Here is a 15723-nt window from a genome sequence, read left to right as displayed (position 1 = left end):
CCCATTTATTCTAAATCTATTATATTGATTAAATGATTTTGATACTCTATACTTGTACTTATGTATACCAACAATACAGATATGTAATGTGTTTTGTAATGTTATATTATCTATAAACACAGCACTGGTCTCCTAAACTTCCACATTAAAGCAGTTTGCAAGGAGTAATACCATTACTGTACAGCCCATTAGAAAAACTGTCTGTAAAGCATGCAGTGAATTCATATGCATATTATACTGACTGTATAGCTGTAAAATTAGAGCAACATGAATCTATGGACAGAACTATAAAACCTGACAATGCGTGGGCTGTCACTTCATTGTTTCCACACGTGAACTCAAGAAGTCAACCAGATATCTGCTAGAAGTCAAACTGAGTTAAATTGTGCAAAGAAGCACAGGCGGTCAGAGTTCAGATAACTTCAACTCTGCAAGAAATTCTCTCAGCTGCGTTGCCCACAAAACACAGACAGCAATGCTCTCACTCCCTCTCTCTCTCACGCACACACACAGACACACACAGACACACACACACGCACACAACAAGTATTAGACTTTTAAGGCCTAACGAGTGTGTGTGTACGTGGGTGGTGCTCTTTCCATTCTGAAGTCCACCTCGTGTATTTGCATTCCCAGTCTGAAAATACGGTGTGAAAACAAAAAGGTCCTCTCCCTTTCTCTCTCACTTCTGCTTTCTTTTTTGCCTCCGTCTGACTTTCTGAAATAAATTGAGGAAAAGTCAGTAAATGTCACCATATCTGAGTGCACGTCTTGTTAAGATTTAAAGGGCTCTATTTTCCTGACAGTACATCAGAGCTAGCTATCAAATGAATTTAATCTCAGCCATTGAGCCTCATTTAACTCTGTTTTGCCTATTTTGCAGTGATGTCTAATATGAGTCACACAGAAGTACAACTAATTTGCAATAGCCATTTACATTTATTAGAAACATTTAGGTACAGTGCACGTGTGAAATTGTTATACCAGAGTGAAAAATTCCAGGGTGAATAGGCGAATGTCTCATATTTAGGTACTCTTTGCATGTTACCTGTCTTATGTGCATGCTAGTATCGCAAGTCAAAGGTCGAGCAGAGGTCAGATCATTGCTGCCCAGCATGGTGGAGATGATTCCATTACGATCAACTTTCCTGATCATGGTCCCATCCACAAAGTAGATCAAACCGTTTCGATCAACTGCGATCCCTATAGGGGAAACAAACACACACAATTCAACACTGTCATCCAGCTGATTATGAATATATCAACTCCATGACTCAAAGGAGAAATTCTCCTGTGGGGGAGATGCAACAGATACTTAAAAAATGACACAGTAAAGATACAGTGCATGTAAGGAAAGTCAGCCAAGATTAATATATGAATGAAATATGTCAGAAGTAATAAAAAGTATCATATAGATAAGAAAAACAGCAAACCAAAATCAATCAAATATATGTAGATACAGAAGAAAGAAACATCAAATTCTGAAAATGTTAAAAAAAAGATTGGACATGGCATATGACATGATATAGCTATATTCAAATATGTATAATCTCTTGACTGTAATGAGATGCTAAAGGATTCGTTTACTTTTCAATGTAACTTTCTGCACTTGAAAAAAGCTCAGTGCAGTAAGTTGCAAGTGCTACCACTCAGCCAGTAGTGTGAGATTTTGTAGAGCAACACTGCATGCCTAAACAGATCCAATTTTAAAGCTTCAGAACCAATTCTGACAATGATACATTGGCCAAGTGGATTTAATATGCCCCTCAGGTAGGAAAAACATTTAGAATTCTAAGAGGATACATGTTGCTGTAGTGTGACAAACTGTCATCACAAAACCTCTGCAGGCGTCAGGGGCTAAGTTGTGGAAGCTGTCCTCCCATAGCTAAAGTGTCCCTGCGGTTTACGTCAGTTTCTGTTTCCAACTGTTGCCTTCACAGGAGCAACATGGTAACCCAATGTGTCATTTCCTCCAAAGCTTATGTAATTTAAGGTGCTGTATGTTTGCTTGCGGAGATCACCACCTCCTGCAAGTTTTGGTTTACTTTTAGTGCTTTCTGCCACAAAGCCTTCTAGCAGAAAGTTTAGGAATTCAGCTGACATAGTATCAAGAACAACAAGGGAAATGTAGTGAGGAGGTTGTAGTAGATAAATGGCTCAAACACAGGAGTCTTAGCCAGGAGACCAGGGTTTGTGTCCTGTGTGAAACCAAAACTCAACAATCACTTGTTATTTTTAGACAAATTTTACATTATTTTCATTTCATACATTCATTGTTGTTTTCCGACAGAAAGTGTGTGGTGCACTTCAGCCTCTTGCTGCCGAAACACAAACGAAACAAAACGAAACGAAACGAAATGAACAAACATATAAAAAAAACTAATATGCCGAAGTTGCCCTGAACGTTGCTGGTAGCATACCACTCTCACTGGCATCTCCACACTATAAAATGAAATAGTTAACTTGCTCTCATCTGTGAAGAGCACTGTCTCCAGTGACAAAGCTGTCAGTTATGGTGCTCATGTGCAAAGCAGTGAGAATAGGGCCCGTGACTGGATATAATACCATCGTCATAGAGTCGATTCCTAACAGTCTGGTTGGATAAATTGACTCCAGTAGCATGATGGAAGTCAATTTCTAATGATCATGTTTTAATCCTGTATTTTTGATGAGACAAGGTGTCAAGATAGCAGCCTTGTCTGGTGGTTGTCAGGTGCAAACCTTGACCTTGTCTGCTGCTGTACTGTCCAGTCTCCTGGTAATGTCTCCATAGTGAGCTGACTACACTTAGAGACACATTAAAACAGACAAGTTACCACCCAAGCCCCCTCACCATCTTACAGAAGTTGAACTTCTCTGGCAACCTCACACCCGGGACACACTGCATGCCTCTACCTGTGCATGACGGCTGCTCGTTCAACTGCTGCGACTAAATCAATCCCCTGATTACACAAGGCACAAAATCTAACTTTTATGGTTGACCCTGTGCCATTCGACAAATAAGTTAGTTACATTTTGAAGGGATGGTAGATAATGACTTCAAATGAATAAAAAGGCATCATTTGTGGTTTTATAACCTAGAACTTAATGTCAAGGATGAAGATGAAAAACAATAAAGATGACATACATGCCAATTAAATTTCAACTTTGCTTTTGCGAATCGAGTTATATTTACTGCTAACCTAATTTAATAATTGACTACTAATTGACTAATCAGAATCAGAATCACAAATACTTTATTAATCCCAGAGGGGAAATTGTTTTTGCTACAGGTGCTCCTTAAGAGAATACAAGAGATAGAGAGATTTACATGTATCTACAAAAATAAGTTATATAACAGTGTAAAAAATAAATAAATGTATGATAGAATAAATGTATGACAGTGGATATTACTAAGCTAACTATTTAACGAAGCTAAACCACATCATGACTTATGTAACCATCATTCATGGTCACGTAACCAATTATTCAGTGAGTACTGATAGTGTGATATTGATTTATTTAGAAGATGTCTTCATCCAGACTTGGCGCCACAATGTCATGACAACAATTAATGCCACCGATATACGCAAGGGAGCCTGCAATTTGTATAAAAGAGGAGGCTTCCTAACTGCGGTAGCTACATTTGCTTGTTGGCAGTTAGGCAGAAAATGCAAAGATTTGCTTGAGTGGAAGTGCAGTTGCATGGAGCAACTACACCAAAGACAAAATCAGCCATAAGAAGTTTAATCCAATGAGTGTCTTTCTGTAGCTCCCAGATCTATTAAACCCCACTGCCCAAACTGAGCACATGTTTGTATCCTTTGCCAAATGCTGGGAACTTCAGTATCGCTCTGAAGCTACAAAAATTGTGTTGGAAGTAGGGTGACTTTGAAAGGAAAAGAAAGCTGATGAAATGCATATACTCCTTTTTCTAAATGTTGGACCAAATCCGTGTGTGGGCCAGTGAGGAACAATTTCCAACTCTCGTGTATTCACCAGTCTTTGTGCTTTTGTATGCATGTCTGAACTATGTCTGGAGAATCCTCCTCAGCGACTTTGGTTATGAAACAGGCTTAATGAATAACCACCTATCTGTATTTATCTCTTGTGTGTGTGTGTTTGTGTTTGCACCTTTAGGTCCCAGTAGCTGTGCCTCTGTAGCTTTTCTTCCATCTCCACATCGTGCTTCATCAAATGGAGGACATTGCTCACCTGTACCAGCCACGACTTCTCCATTACCTGAAGACACACAGACACAGACACAGACACAGACACAGACACACACACACACACACACACACACACACACACATCATACATTTATTGGAATAGTCTCGTCTTGTCTTTATCTCTTTCCCTGCTATATTCTATTCACTTTGAAAGGATAAATGTGAGTACATCACATTCAAATTAACAACTAAAAAATACTGACTGCTTTCATTTCTACCAACATGATGTTTTACTGGGGAAAAGAAATGCATTCTTACTGATGAGGTCACGGGCACCGCTGAGCATCTTGGGTCGGTAGATTCGACGCGAGTTAGTGTCGGACACATACAGCTGCCCTGTTACTGGGTCTGTGGCTAGATAGTAACGATGAGCAGGATTGTTGCTATAAAGGGTAGTGGCAAACAAAAGGAGAGGTGGGTAACAGACAAGAGAGAAACAAAAAGAACTTGATTTAGTCATATTGTATCTTTTATAGCATCAGTACCTCTGGTATCATTAATTAAAGACGTTAACATTTAAAGAGTAACACTTATGTTTGAACAGTGACACTAAAATCATCCAAAACTGTACGGCTTTAGCAATCTTAGAAATGGGTTAAAAGCGTACAATGAAATCATCACCAGCAGAGCAGATTTACAATTTGGTTCCAGCATCATTATGATGGGGAAATGAAGGAGACTTTCTCGAGGTGATGATAATGAGGAAGTAATGAATAAAAGGAAGGTTGATGAAGTGAAAGGCAAGAAACTGGTGCTAATTCACTGCCAGTAGAGTACCGGGTGGTTGGTGTGTGTGTGTGTGTGTGTGTGTGTGTGTGTGCGTGCGTGTGAATAGGAATAAGAACACACAGACACAGTGTGAGAGTGTGTGTTGTTATTTCTGTGTATATGTTTTCTATTATTTTCTCTAGAATTACATGTAGGTGTGATATATGTATAGTTAGTGTGAATTTAAGCAAGTGCCTTATATACAATTTATATATATGTATACGTACACACACACACACACACACACACAAAGTAGCATACACACATATACATATATACATGCTCTTGCCTCCGGCTACAAGTCTCAGTTGTTGGTGATAATCAGCAGATGATCACAGGCTGTTAATTAAGATAGCTAAAAATAGAAAATCTGTGAGACACAAACAGTCATTGCTGTCCGTGTTTTTCTGTACTTGTGAGGCCTAGACATGCTGATAGGCATGCCATTTTGTTTTCATTCAACCTTCATTTAGGCAGAAAAATCCCATTAAGAATGAAACATTTTCAAGATTGAGGATAGGCAGCACCACAGACAAAATTCATGGTATCAGACAGACTATGCAGTAACGAAAAAAAACACAGAAACACAGAACTGTACGGAGGAAAATGTAATTAAATCCAGAGAATCATTTGACCTGCCAGTTGTGTCAGAATATAGTGTGAACACAGTCTGTTTCCACCTGTCTGCCAGACCCATTCTGTTAATTAAACACACTGACATCCTGACAATTCTGCCTCCACATTTTCATCCATGTTAAACATTTAATGAGGTTCCATTTTATTTTCCCTTGCGCCAACAAAACAACTTGTGCAGATGTTTTCGATGACAAAGCCTATTTAAGACGTGTGTGTGTTCAGTTGAAAGCAGAAACACACAGCCTGAGGATGAACTTGACATGGATTGCACTTGATCATATAAAGATGCCAGGACACATTAAAAGATGTGACTGAACGAGAAACAGACAGAAGCAAGGGCAGCAGGAGAAAAACAAAAGTGAGAAAGAGCAAGGATGATGCAGGGGGCAATGATTTAATGAGGAGAGGATGCGGGGCACAAGAAGATGGGTAAGGGTAAGAGGCAGACAGGAAAAAATGACTATCTTAAGAAGGAAAGAAATTATAAAAATGAGAAAGAAATAAATGAAGAATAAGGAAAAGAGGGAGGCAAAAAAGAAGGGCAGAATGGCTATAAAAGAACAGAAAAATGAAGGATGTAGTGAATGACTGAGAGGAGAGGCAAGAACTCCAGCAACAGAGGAGGAAATGAAATAATGACAAATGAAACAGAACGTAGAGTCAAGATGGTGTGAATATAAGTAAACATGAAGGAAGGGAAGAAGAGAAAAAAAAAAGCTCAGTGACACGACTCGTCCTCCTGAGAGGAAATTGTGTTTTAATTAAAAAGTTACATTTAATTGAAACCTACATTTGGATGAGTGAAAAATTTGATTCAATCATTGTGTCTTGCCAGTGGCAAAGGAACTCCAGGTATGGTGCTGCTCCGTGTGTGTACGAAGAGCTATAGAAGAAAACTAACTGGGTTAAGCTTAATTTTCAGGAAGGAAAGAGCAAAGAAAGGGGATGAGACAGAGCAGCAAATCCCAGTGTATCAATGTAAAGTGAAGTCACACAGTGAGCACAGCTACAGAGACGCTGCAACAGGAAGTTTGACGGCGAATACACTGTCATCATAAAAGGCCTTATGACCCCAGAAAACCTAATTAAACTCTGGATTTGCACACATGACAAAGGACAAAACACAATGGATCTCCTGTAACCAGTAACCACCCAGTGCTTTTAGTATTTTAGTAAGTATTTTCACAGCAGAGGTCAAGAAGATCAAGAAAATCTTCTGCTACTTCAGACGACAATAATAAGGAAGCAGAGGATGAAAGATGGGTCATCCTGACAAGTTTCGCTGTATTATTCACCAGGTAAACTTATGTGCAAAAATCTGAGTCTTCTAATCTTAGTTTTGCAATACACAGAGTAGTTACAATTGTGAATCTTCTTGTTGCTTCCTTCTCACTCACTCACTCACAACCAGTTCAAATCTCTCCTGGAGGAGATGGACAGTGTTTACAAAGATTTGCCTGTCCACTGCCCACTCTGAGGACATCAGAGTGTACATTCAAGAACTTAAGATGGATTTTCAACAGCGTGGGCTAATGCTGTGGTCAACCCAGAAACCTTTGAGGAGAAAAATCTGGCATGGATTGGGATTGAGGTGTTTGAAATGGAGCATATTGAGTGTGAGGGATCTTCAATGTGGACCTCTAAATTCATCCACTGTGGTGTGGGAGAGCTTACCAGACAAGTTTCCATGTTAGAAAAAGGTGCCATTGGCATTATTTCCCACATCTGCCTCTACCTACATGTGTGGACAGCCAGTTTATTAATTAATAACCTGCTTTCATAGGCCTGTCCGGTCACCGACCTACAACTGACCCTTTCAAGAGCCGATGTTCCATGATTTGGACCTCATCAAAAACTCACACAGGGAACAAAATGTACATCAGTTGATATGTTATGTTTCATAAACTATATAAAAGAAAAGTATGAAGTTTTGTTTCAATGTGCTGACTTTGGATTCAGACACAACAAACCAACAACAACTGTTTCCTCGTGAAGAAATTAAGTATATTATGCTTTTATAAAGCACTGATGGCCATTTTGTAGTACTTGACGAAAGCCTGTTGTAGTTGACAAAAGCCTGACGTGCAGTGACATTGTTGATCACCTGGGAAACATAGTTTCACTAGTGTAGCCACTCCTGACATATTTCAAAGAATATTCTTAATTGATGTAAAAGTACCCGAGAGCTCCTGGAAGCTCCAGGTGAGAGAAAGTGACACGTCAGCGGGCCAAGCTGTTAACATGTGACCGAACACAAAAGAAAGAGCTCCACATCAGAGGCGGCGTTGCTTCTCTTCTCCTCCCTACAGAGAAACCTCTCCCCCCGGCTATCAGGCAACAGGTGAAACTATACTTGCCCTGTTTTACTGGGTTTATGCTGTAGATTGATTGGAATACTTAAGTGGTGTTGGATCAAAAACAAGCATTTCCCATCCAATCAATATAGTTATGATATCTAATTACTTCAGATTCAGTATTTTGGCTTCCCATTCCTCTCAGCTGCTGAACAGTGCCTTAATCTGCATTTTACTATTTAGTCTTAAAGATTTAATCCACTTGTTCTTTTATGTTGCTTCCAATTGATGCATCTGATTAAGATATCATGGTTGATCTGGTCTGATGCTCCTGCATTCACAACTGCACTCATCCAATCCCTTTGCTGTATTTGTTGTATTTATTCATGGTAGCATTAAAGCTATTAATGGTCACATTCATTTGTTCATGCATTTGTATGTTTAGTAGTTATTAGTGTGTGTAGTTAGAACTTACTGTGTGTCGGCAGTTAGTTACTCTGCTTTCTGCTTGGTTATTTGAGCTCTGTAGTAACCCTCAGCTGAGACTAAATTACTTATTTGACTATGAATTTTTCCCTTTCAAAAGGTGGTGCCCCGAGGTGAATTTAATGCAAGTTACATACTGTTATTTAATATAAATACTGACTTCTAAGTGCTTTACAAAGGCAACTAGTCTTGCTCTGGTTGCCTTTGTAAAGCACTTAGAATGGATGGATGAACCACATTTTTCACAGGCATAAATGCTGACTTTTTCTAATAGCTGGAAGTGAGTGTAAATCTACTAAGTTCTCTGAGCAAAATAAAGTCATTTACTATAATTTAATATCCTTTAAGATAAAATATGCTACACATGAGTGCAGCAGAAAGTATCAACATGTAGGCCAGCAAAAGGAAGGCAAAGGGATCACACTTCTTGGTAAATCGAGTTTATACTTTATTTATTAGTAGCCTACTTCATAATCTGGTTTTGTATGTGTGCATGAGTCACTAAGAGTGGGGATACTGCAAAAATAATAGGCCTACAACTCTACTGTTATTATAGACAAGCTCAAAGTTCCAATAGTACTGTAACTAAATAAGTGCATGAATTGAAAATAAATGACATGTGCATTAACAAATGCCACTGGCACAGTGGTCGTCTTCATGCTTGTACACTGACACACACCATAGAAGAAAAATAGGATGCTGACCTCTAATCTGGAAGAAATATTCATCCCTCAATTAAGAAAAAGTACAAATACCTGAATCAAAGTGCATTCAGAAGTTTACTTGAAGCTGTACTTCTCAATGTTTTAAAATGAAAAATGAATGTGAATATGTGTAATGTGAAAGGGGTCACATGCAGTGATGTAGACCTTATATATTGGCATGTATTTCTATTTACAGTGTCGTCCACACAGTGAATTTTACAATCTACAGTATGATAAAACCTTAAGAATTTTGTTTTGAAATATCTAATCATGACACTGTGCCGGATTTATCTGTTTTGTTTAATTTATTATGTATTAAGTAAAACCTAACATGTAAAGATTACTCAGTTGCTGCCTGTTACTATTCAGGATGGTTGTTTTTAGTTTGCCTGTATGTACTCTTTCACAACTATGAATCACCTTGAAACATTTGAAAAGGACAGTGAAGATGGGGCTGGGAGAGGGGAGGATAAAGAGACTAAAATATAAATCAGACAGAAATAAGGAACACCGGTAACCATGGTCAACACCCACCCCCTCCCCTGACGTCTCTCCTTGCTAGGTCTCCTTGCTAGCGGCTGCTAAAATGATGACTGTGTCGTTCATCTGAGCTGACAGCAGAAGAGTAGGCTAGATTTTGTGTCAACGCCAAGACAACAGAATGAGACTGAGGGAGACAACAAAGGAGGCAATAAAGTGATACGAGTGGGAGCAAACATCAGGGCTACTTTTTCTCTTTGCTTCCCTCTGCCTCATTCTTCCCTGTTGGTAGTCATATTGCAACATTACTGATGAGTAAGAGAATGGATAATAACAGTTTCGAGATTTTATCAATTATTCTGTTGAGTAAAATGTGATCACGACAGACAGAAATGAAACAACAATAAAAAGACCCAAGCTGTAATTGGTCATTATTCTTTATCCTTGCAGCTTCAATGCATTACGGGATTCAGGAGAAATTTGTGATGTAAAATTAGCTAAAAGTTAGCTTGTTAACAGCTTGAGCAGAAGGAGAGAGATACTGCAGACTGGAGTCTGGTATGTAAGCAGCATAACTGACAGTGGAATGAAAAGAAGGTAAAAGGTTGAAAAGGATTAGTCAGTCTTACCTATGTCTGAAATCTTTGTTTCTTTAATGCAGTGTAAGCAATGGAAAGAAAACAGAGAAGAAACAAGAGTTAGTAGACAGATTAGCATCACGACAAAAATCACCTGAAGAAAAACACTCACCAGAAAACAAAAAAGGAAGAATCACAAGTTGCACAAGTTGAATCACAAAATTCAGAATTTGAATCATACTTCAGAGAAGTCAGTAGGAAAAAGATTTCAGATGGCTGTTATGGCTGACGAGGAGTTTTTGAGAAAGGAGCACTCCAGAGTGTGCCGGAAGCATGTTTCTAAATTCAGAGCACTAAAGCTGATATTTCCTTCTAAATTCAGAGCGCTCTTGTATCTTTGAGTACTTTGGCTCAAGAAGAAGTATTTGAATGTTAATTACTGTAGTGGCAAAACGTCCAATCTGGCCCTGCATCTATCCCTCTCTTCCTTTTTGTTTTCAAGCACTGCTTCAAAGTCCTCCACGGGTTGAACAGTTGACTGCATGAAGGAAAAATGCCAAGAAAAGGCAGAGAGATGAATTTAGATGCTAGGTTTTAATTAAAAACCAAGGACTTTCAAATCAGATCATTTCCACAAAGTTTTAAGTCATATGTTTATTTTACAATGACCCTGAGGAACCTGGATGAAATGGTTTTGGCAAAGCTTTACTGTAAAACATATCATGAGCTCTCAGAAAGAGCCCTTTAACTCGCTGATACTACTTGTATTCTCTGCATTAGGTTCATTTTTCACTTAATTTTACTATACAGGGAAAAGATTGCAGTTATAATCTATCTGGCCTGACTCAGTTGATACGGGTTTACTGCAGGTGCCTGCTCTGCAACACATACAGAATCGCATTACAATACAACAGAAGAACAGAAACAGTTAGCAGAAACATGACAACAATGAAACATAAACAGCTACACAGACACAGCAGAGGAGAGGACTCAGATATTGTGAGTAAGACAGTATACAAAAATGATTTGAATCAGTGGTTGCAGGGGTGTGCTTATTAGAGTAATTACACACATTGGGAAGACCACTGATATACAGAAGAAAGAGGAGGGGACTCAAAGTGCTGCCTTGTGGAATTCCCAAATTACAAACTACAGGAGGAGATGTTACATGATTGATTTTAACCACTTGGGACCCATTAGATAGATATTAGGAGAGCATCATTACTACAGAAGAGGAAAGCTGAAATGAGCTGAGTTTGTTCAGCAGGATCTGATGAATCACTGTATCAAAGCTTTATGAAAATCAATACAAATGGCTGCAGTGACATGGCCTTTGCTGAGTGAGACACATAATTGTTCACTTAATGATAATAATGCAGACACAGTTGATCTGGTGGAGCAGAAACCACAGTGGAAGTGACACAGTGGTTACAGAGAATTTTTACTAGGAAAATAGATCTTGGCCTACAATTCAAGTTGGATCCTCAGATTTAGCAGGTGATTTGAGCAGTTTTCCAGCCAGAGGCAAAGATAGAAAGCCTGGTACAAAGAACGATCAGATGGTATAAGAGACATAAAGCTGAGCACAAGTCTCCAAAAAACTGTATATTTAAACCATAAACATAAAACCATATAATAATTTTTTAAATAATTCAAAATATATTCTGTGTGATCTCAGACAAAATGAACTGGTGAAATGTAGAAGAAAAAGTTAGTTCACTGACAAAACAAAATAATCATGGAAAGTGCTTGTCGTCTTTTTGGTGTCAGTGATAAGAGCATCTTGAGCAGAAATTCAAATACTGGCATTCTTTTTCTTCTCGTTTTCACCAGTAATGACTTTAAGTGTCTGTCACGGTAAGTTTGGAAGCAGTTTGAATAACTTGCTTTTACAGACAGCCACCCCCATAAATTCCACCGGGCATGGCTGCCCTGCGTTCCAGCTGTGACACTTAGAGGCAGCTCTGCTCCACGGAGAATACGTCAGATACAGAAACGGCATAGAGGATCCAGTTCATTTTCAAAATAGAACACCCTCTTCAGACTCCCGATGATATATCAACAATAAACACAGTTAAAACAGACAAAAAAGAAAGCATTTAACTACATAACTTACTTATGGTAGAAGCAGAAATATCAAGGAAAAATGACTAAATCAGCTAAATCTGAGTGTCAACAAAATCAGGCAGCCAAAATGCTCCCAGTGGGATTTGAAGCTGTTTGGAGGATGGTTGCAGCCATACCTGGTGGATTCTCTGGGTTCGCTTTGTGTGGTTCGGAGTCATGTTTGTTTCTGATGTCTATTAAATGTTTTACTCTCCAATGATTTTGATGCTCAATACATTTTGACAGTCAGTATTTTGTTTGAGTAGTTGCAGAATTTAGTCTGATGACACTGTACCTCGTAGGCGGGGCACTTTTTTTGTATCTTGTCTCCACTCTGTCATAGAACTGAGCCACAATTTCATCTGGATTTTCAAGTGACAGTTCATTGCTCTAGTCAATATCTCTAATTTCAGCACTGAACTGAGGTACTTTTGAATTTCTTACTTTTGTATGGCTTCTTATGATTTTCATAGCAGCATAAAGTGAGTGAGCAATCTGAGCAGTATGAATTACTCCAGACAGTACATATTTAGAGGGTCTATTTGTTAATATGACATCAAGGACTGAACTGTCAGTATTACTGATTCCAATCTGCTCCTTGTGTAACTGATATGGACTAAGCCTTATTGCTGTAACTTGTAATGATTTTGGTGAGGTATCATTCCTGTAAGGTATCATTCCATTACATTTCCCCTGTAAGCAAGTAAGATGACACATTTCTAAAAAGATTACCATAAAATTATTACAGTTAATAAACTGTGTTACTGCCAGCTACTAAGCATTCAGCAGCTAACAGCAGTGTTAGCTCTAATAATAATCACTAGAGGGAATAAGAACTCGGAGACATTGTTCAATACAGCTGGTTTCAAGAAATGTATCTAGCCATGTCACTAATAGTTAAAACGCATGACAAACTAGTGTAAATAAATGCTTCAAGTTGAGGTTACACCCATGAGATACAGCTGAGGTGCAGACAGAGCTGCATTGATTAAAATGAGAGCCTGTTGTCAGCTTGTCAGCAAAATCATTGCCAAAAGCAATCATGAAGTAGCATTATGTTGCCATAGAGACCAGGTTATGCTGAGACAAAAGTAGCGATACCATTATTATTACAAACATTAAGGACTCAGAAGAGAAGCCCAGGCAATCACCCAAAGAGATCAAATCTTCGGAGATTTTTATGTCAATCTATACTCATCTGAAAGGGACCCGAGTCAAGAGGACATCAGTTCATTTGTTAATAGCGTTGATTTACCACAGCTTAGTAAAGAACAAACAAACATACTTGATTACCAAATAACAGCCTCCAGTCGTTAATCTTATGTCCACTAACAAAGCAATAGGACCCAAGGATTCCCTGCTGAGTTCTACAAACACTTCTGGTGTCGCTCCTCAAAGACTGATAACTGAAATAAAACAAAATTCAAGTCTTCCAGTAAACATGAACACAGCTACAACTTCCACTTCTCCTTAAGCCAAACAAAGACCCAACTTTACCATCAAGTTACTGCCCCCATTTCTCTCCTCAATGTGGATATAAAAATCATCACCAAAGCAGTAGGTCACAGAACAGAAAAAGTAATTTCATCCATAATTCATCCAAATCAACCTAGTTTCATCAAAGGTAGACACTTATCCAATTATACAAGCAGGCTTTTTAATTTAATGGATTATTCATCATGACAAAAAGCAGGACCCATCACAGCCACCTTAGATGCAGAAAAAGCCTTTGACAAAGTAAACTGGTCATTCCTCATTACCACATTGCAAAGATTTGGCTCTGGGGAATCATTTATTAACTGGGTCAAGATTCTGTTCACCTCATCTTCAGCTACTGTTATCACCAATGGACAAACCTCACAAAGCTTCGTGCTGCACAGGGGAACTAGGGAAAGATTCCCACTCTCTCCTTTCCTATTTATTATTTCTATTGAACAATTGGCTGCAGCTATTCATCAGAACAGCCAATAAAAGGAATACAGACAACCAATGCAAATCATAAGATTAGTCTCTATGCAGATGATAAAGTACTGTTCCTACAAAACCCTCACTCATTGCTACAAGAAACAATAAACTATGTGAAGTATATTGCAAAATTTCTGACTCTGGAAAGAAAAATCTTCCATTCCATTACATAATAACGACTGGGGTGTGGAAGCCCACACCATAGTCGTTATTATGTAATAGAATGGCTATACATCTATGCACAGGTCACATCATGAATCTATTCACAAATTTTTCCCTAGGCTGTCATAGCTGGACAGACTCAACCTCACCCCACTACTCAAAACAATAAACAACAGCCTCCACTGCTGACCCCATTATCCACTATGAAGCAGAATAGCCACTGTTAAATTGACAATACTTCCTTAAAATGATCTAGTCACAATGATCCTAATCCAACCCAATGCAACCCACACTCTCCTGGTTCAAATCTCTAATTTTACTCCCATCTGGAGCAATCCTGACTTTCTATGCAACAAGAAACCAATTTTTGCACATGGACCGAAAAGGCATCACACATCTCAAACACATCTTCCTGAACAATGCAATCATTCCCCCATTTGGTCCAGGAGTATAGCATTAGGAGGAATCCATTTCTGCACTAATTTTAATTAACATGACTTCCACAAAAAATATAGAGAATAATATCAGTTTGACAAAAAGTTGTCCATTACTTTGATGATAAGATGGGAAGAAGACCTAATCATCACTCCTGAAGCTGACTTCTGGAACCAAATTTGCAAAAACATCTATCTCAAGACAAAAATGAACATGTACAATTTATACAATAAAAGGCAAAAAATGTTTTAAATTGGATTTTCAACAGAAATCTGTTCAAACTGTGCACAGAAAAGCCCAAATAGCTACATTCACGCTCTATGGCACTGTACGCCCATTGAACACTTTTGGAAAAAAAATCAGACCCTCATCATCTTTCTTCCTGGGCTGCCACATCCCATTATGCCCTTCACTCTGCTTACTAGAAGGCATATTAACGACCAACCTGAACAAATCAAACGGTAGATTACTCCTCGTAACCCTAACTATTATCAAGAAAACGATCCACGTGAACTGGAAATCAAAGAACAGCACACATCTTTATTTATTTACATTATTTTGTTTCTTTTTGTGTCTGTCCACTAACCATAATTTCAGCACACCAAAGTCAATCAATATCAGTATCTGTTCCTCCAGGGAAAACAACTTACATACGTACATAAATGCACACATGAACACATGCAGTCATGCATACATACATACATGCGTACAAGAGGAGCAAAAGGACAAAAGGAGGAAAAATGAGAAATGGTAGGAAAATCAATGAAATAATTACAAAATGAAACAATAATCTGTTTATAAGACTGACCCCAGACTGAGTTCTCTGACGGTGGCCTGATCCTGCTTTCCTACCAGTAGACGAGGTGGCACTCCCTTTATTATCATTATTGTTATTATT

General features: G+C 38.5%; 1 protein-coding gene across 4 annotated transcripts in view; it reads right to left on the bottom strand.

Annotated features, from left to right (window-relative positions):
* The window catches only part of tenm3 (teneurin transmembrane protein 3), a 339741-nt gene that overhangs the window by 38617 nt on the left and 285401 nt on the right, over nucleotides 1-15723 (bottom strand). For 3 of the 4 annotated variants that reach the window (XM_076729445.1, XM_076729446.1, XM_076729447.1), the window contains 4 exons: nucleotides 10209-10229; nucleotides 4470-4594; nucleotides 4114-4221; nucleotides 1049-1203 (listed from right to left, as the gene is read on the bottom strand). In XM_076729445.1, coding sequence (XP_076585560.1) covers nucleotides 1049-1203; nucleotides 4114-4221; nucleotides 4470-4594; nucleotides 10209-10229 — 409 coding nt within the window. The remainder of the gene's footprint in view (nucleotides 1-1048; nucleotides 1204-4113; nucleotides 4222-4469; nucleotides 4595-10208; nucleotides 10230-15723) is intronic. The other variant, XM_076729448.1, reaches the window with a different exon arrangement.

Source organism: Chaetodon auriga, chromosome 4 (genome assembly GCF_051107435.1).
Source record: "Chaetodon auriga isolate fChaAug3 chromosome 4, fChaAug3.hap1, whole genome shotgun sequence".
NCBI classification, from domain to species: Eukaryota; Metazoa; Chordata; class Actinopteri; order Chaetodontiformes; family Chaetodontidae; genus Chaetodon; species Chaetodon auriga.
Note: the sequence above shows the minus strand (reverse complement) of the source record. Positions and strands in the feature narration are given on the sequence as shown.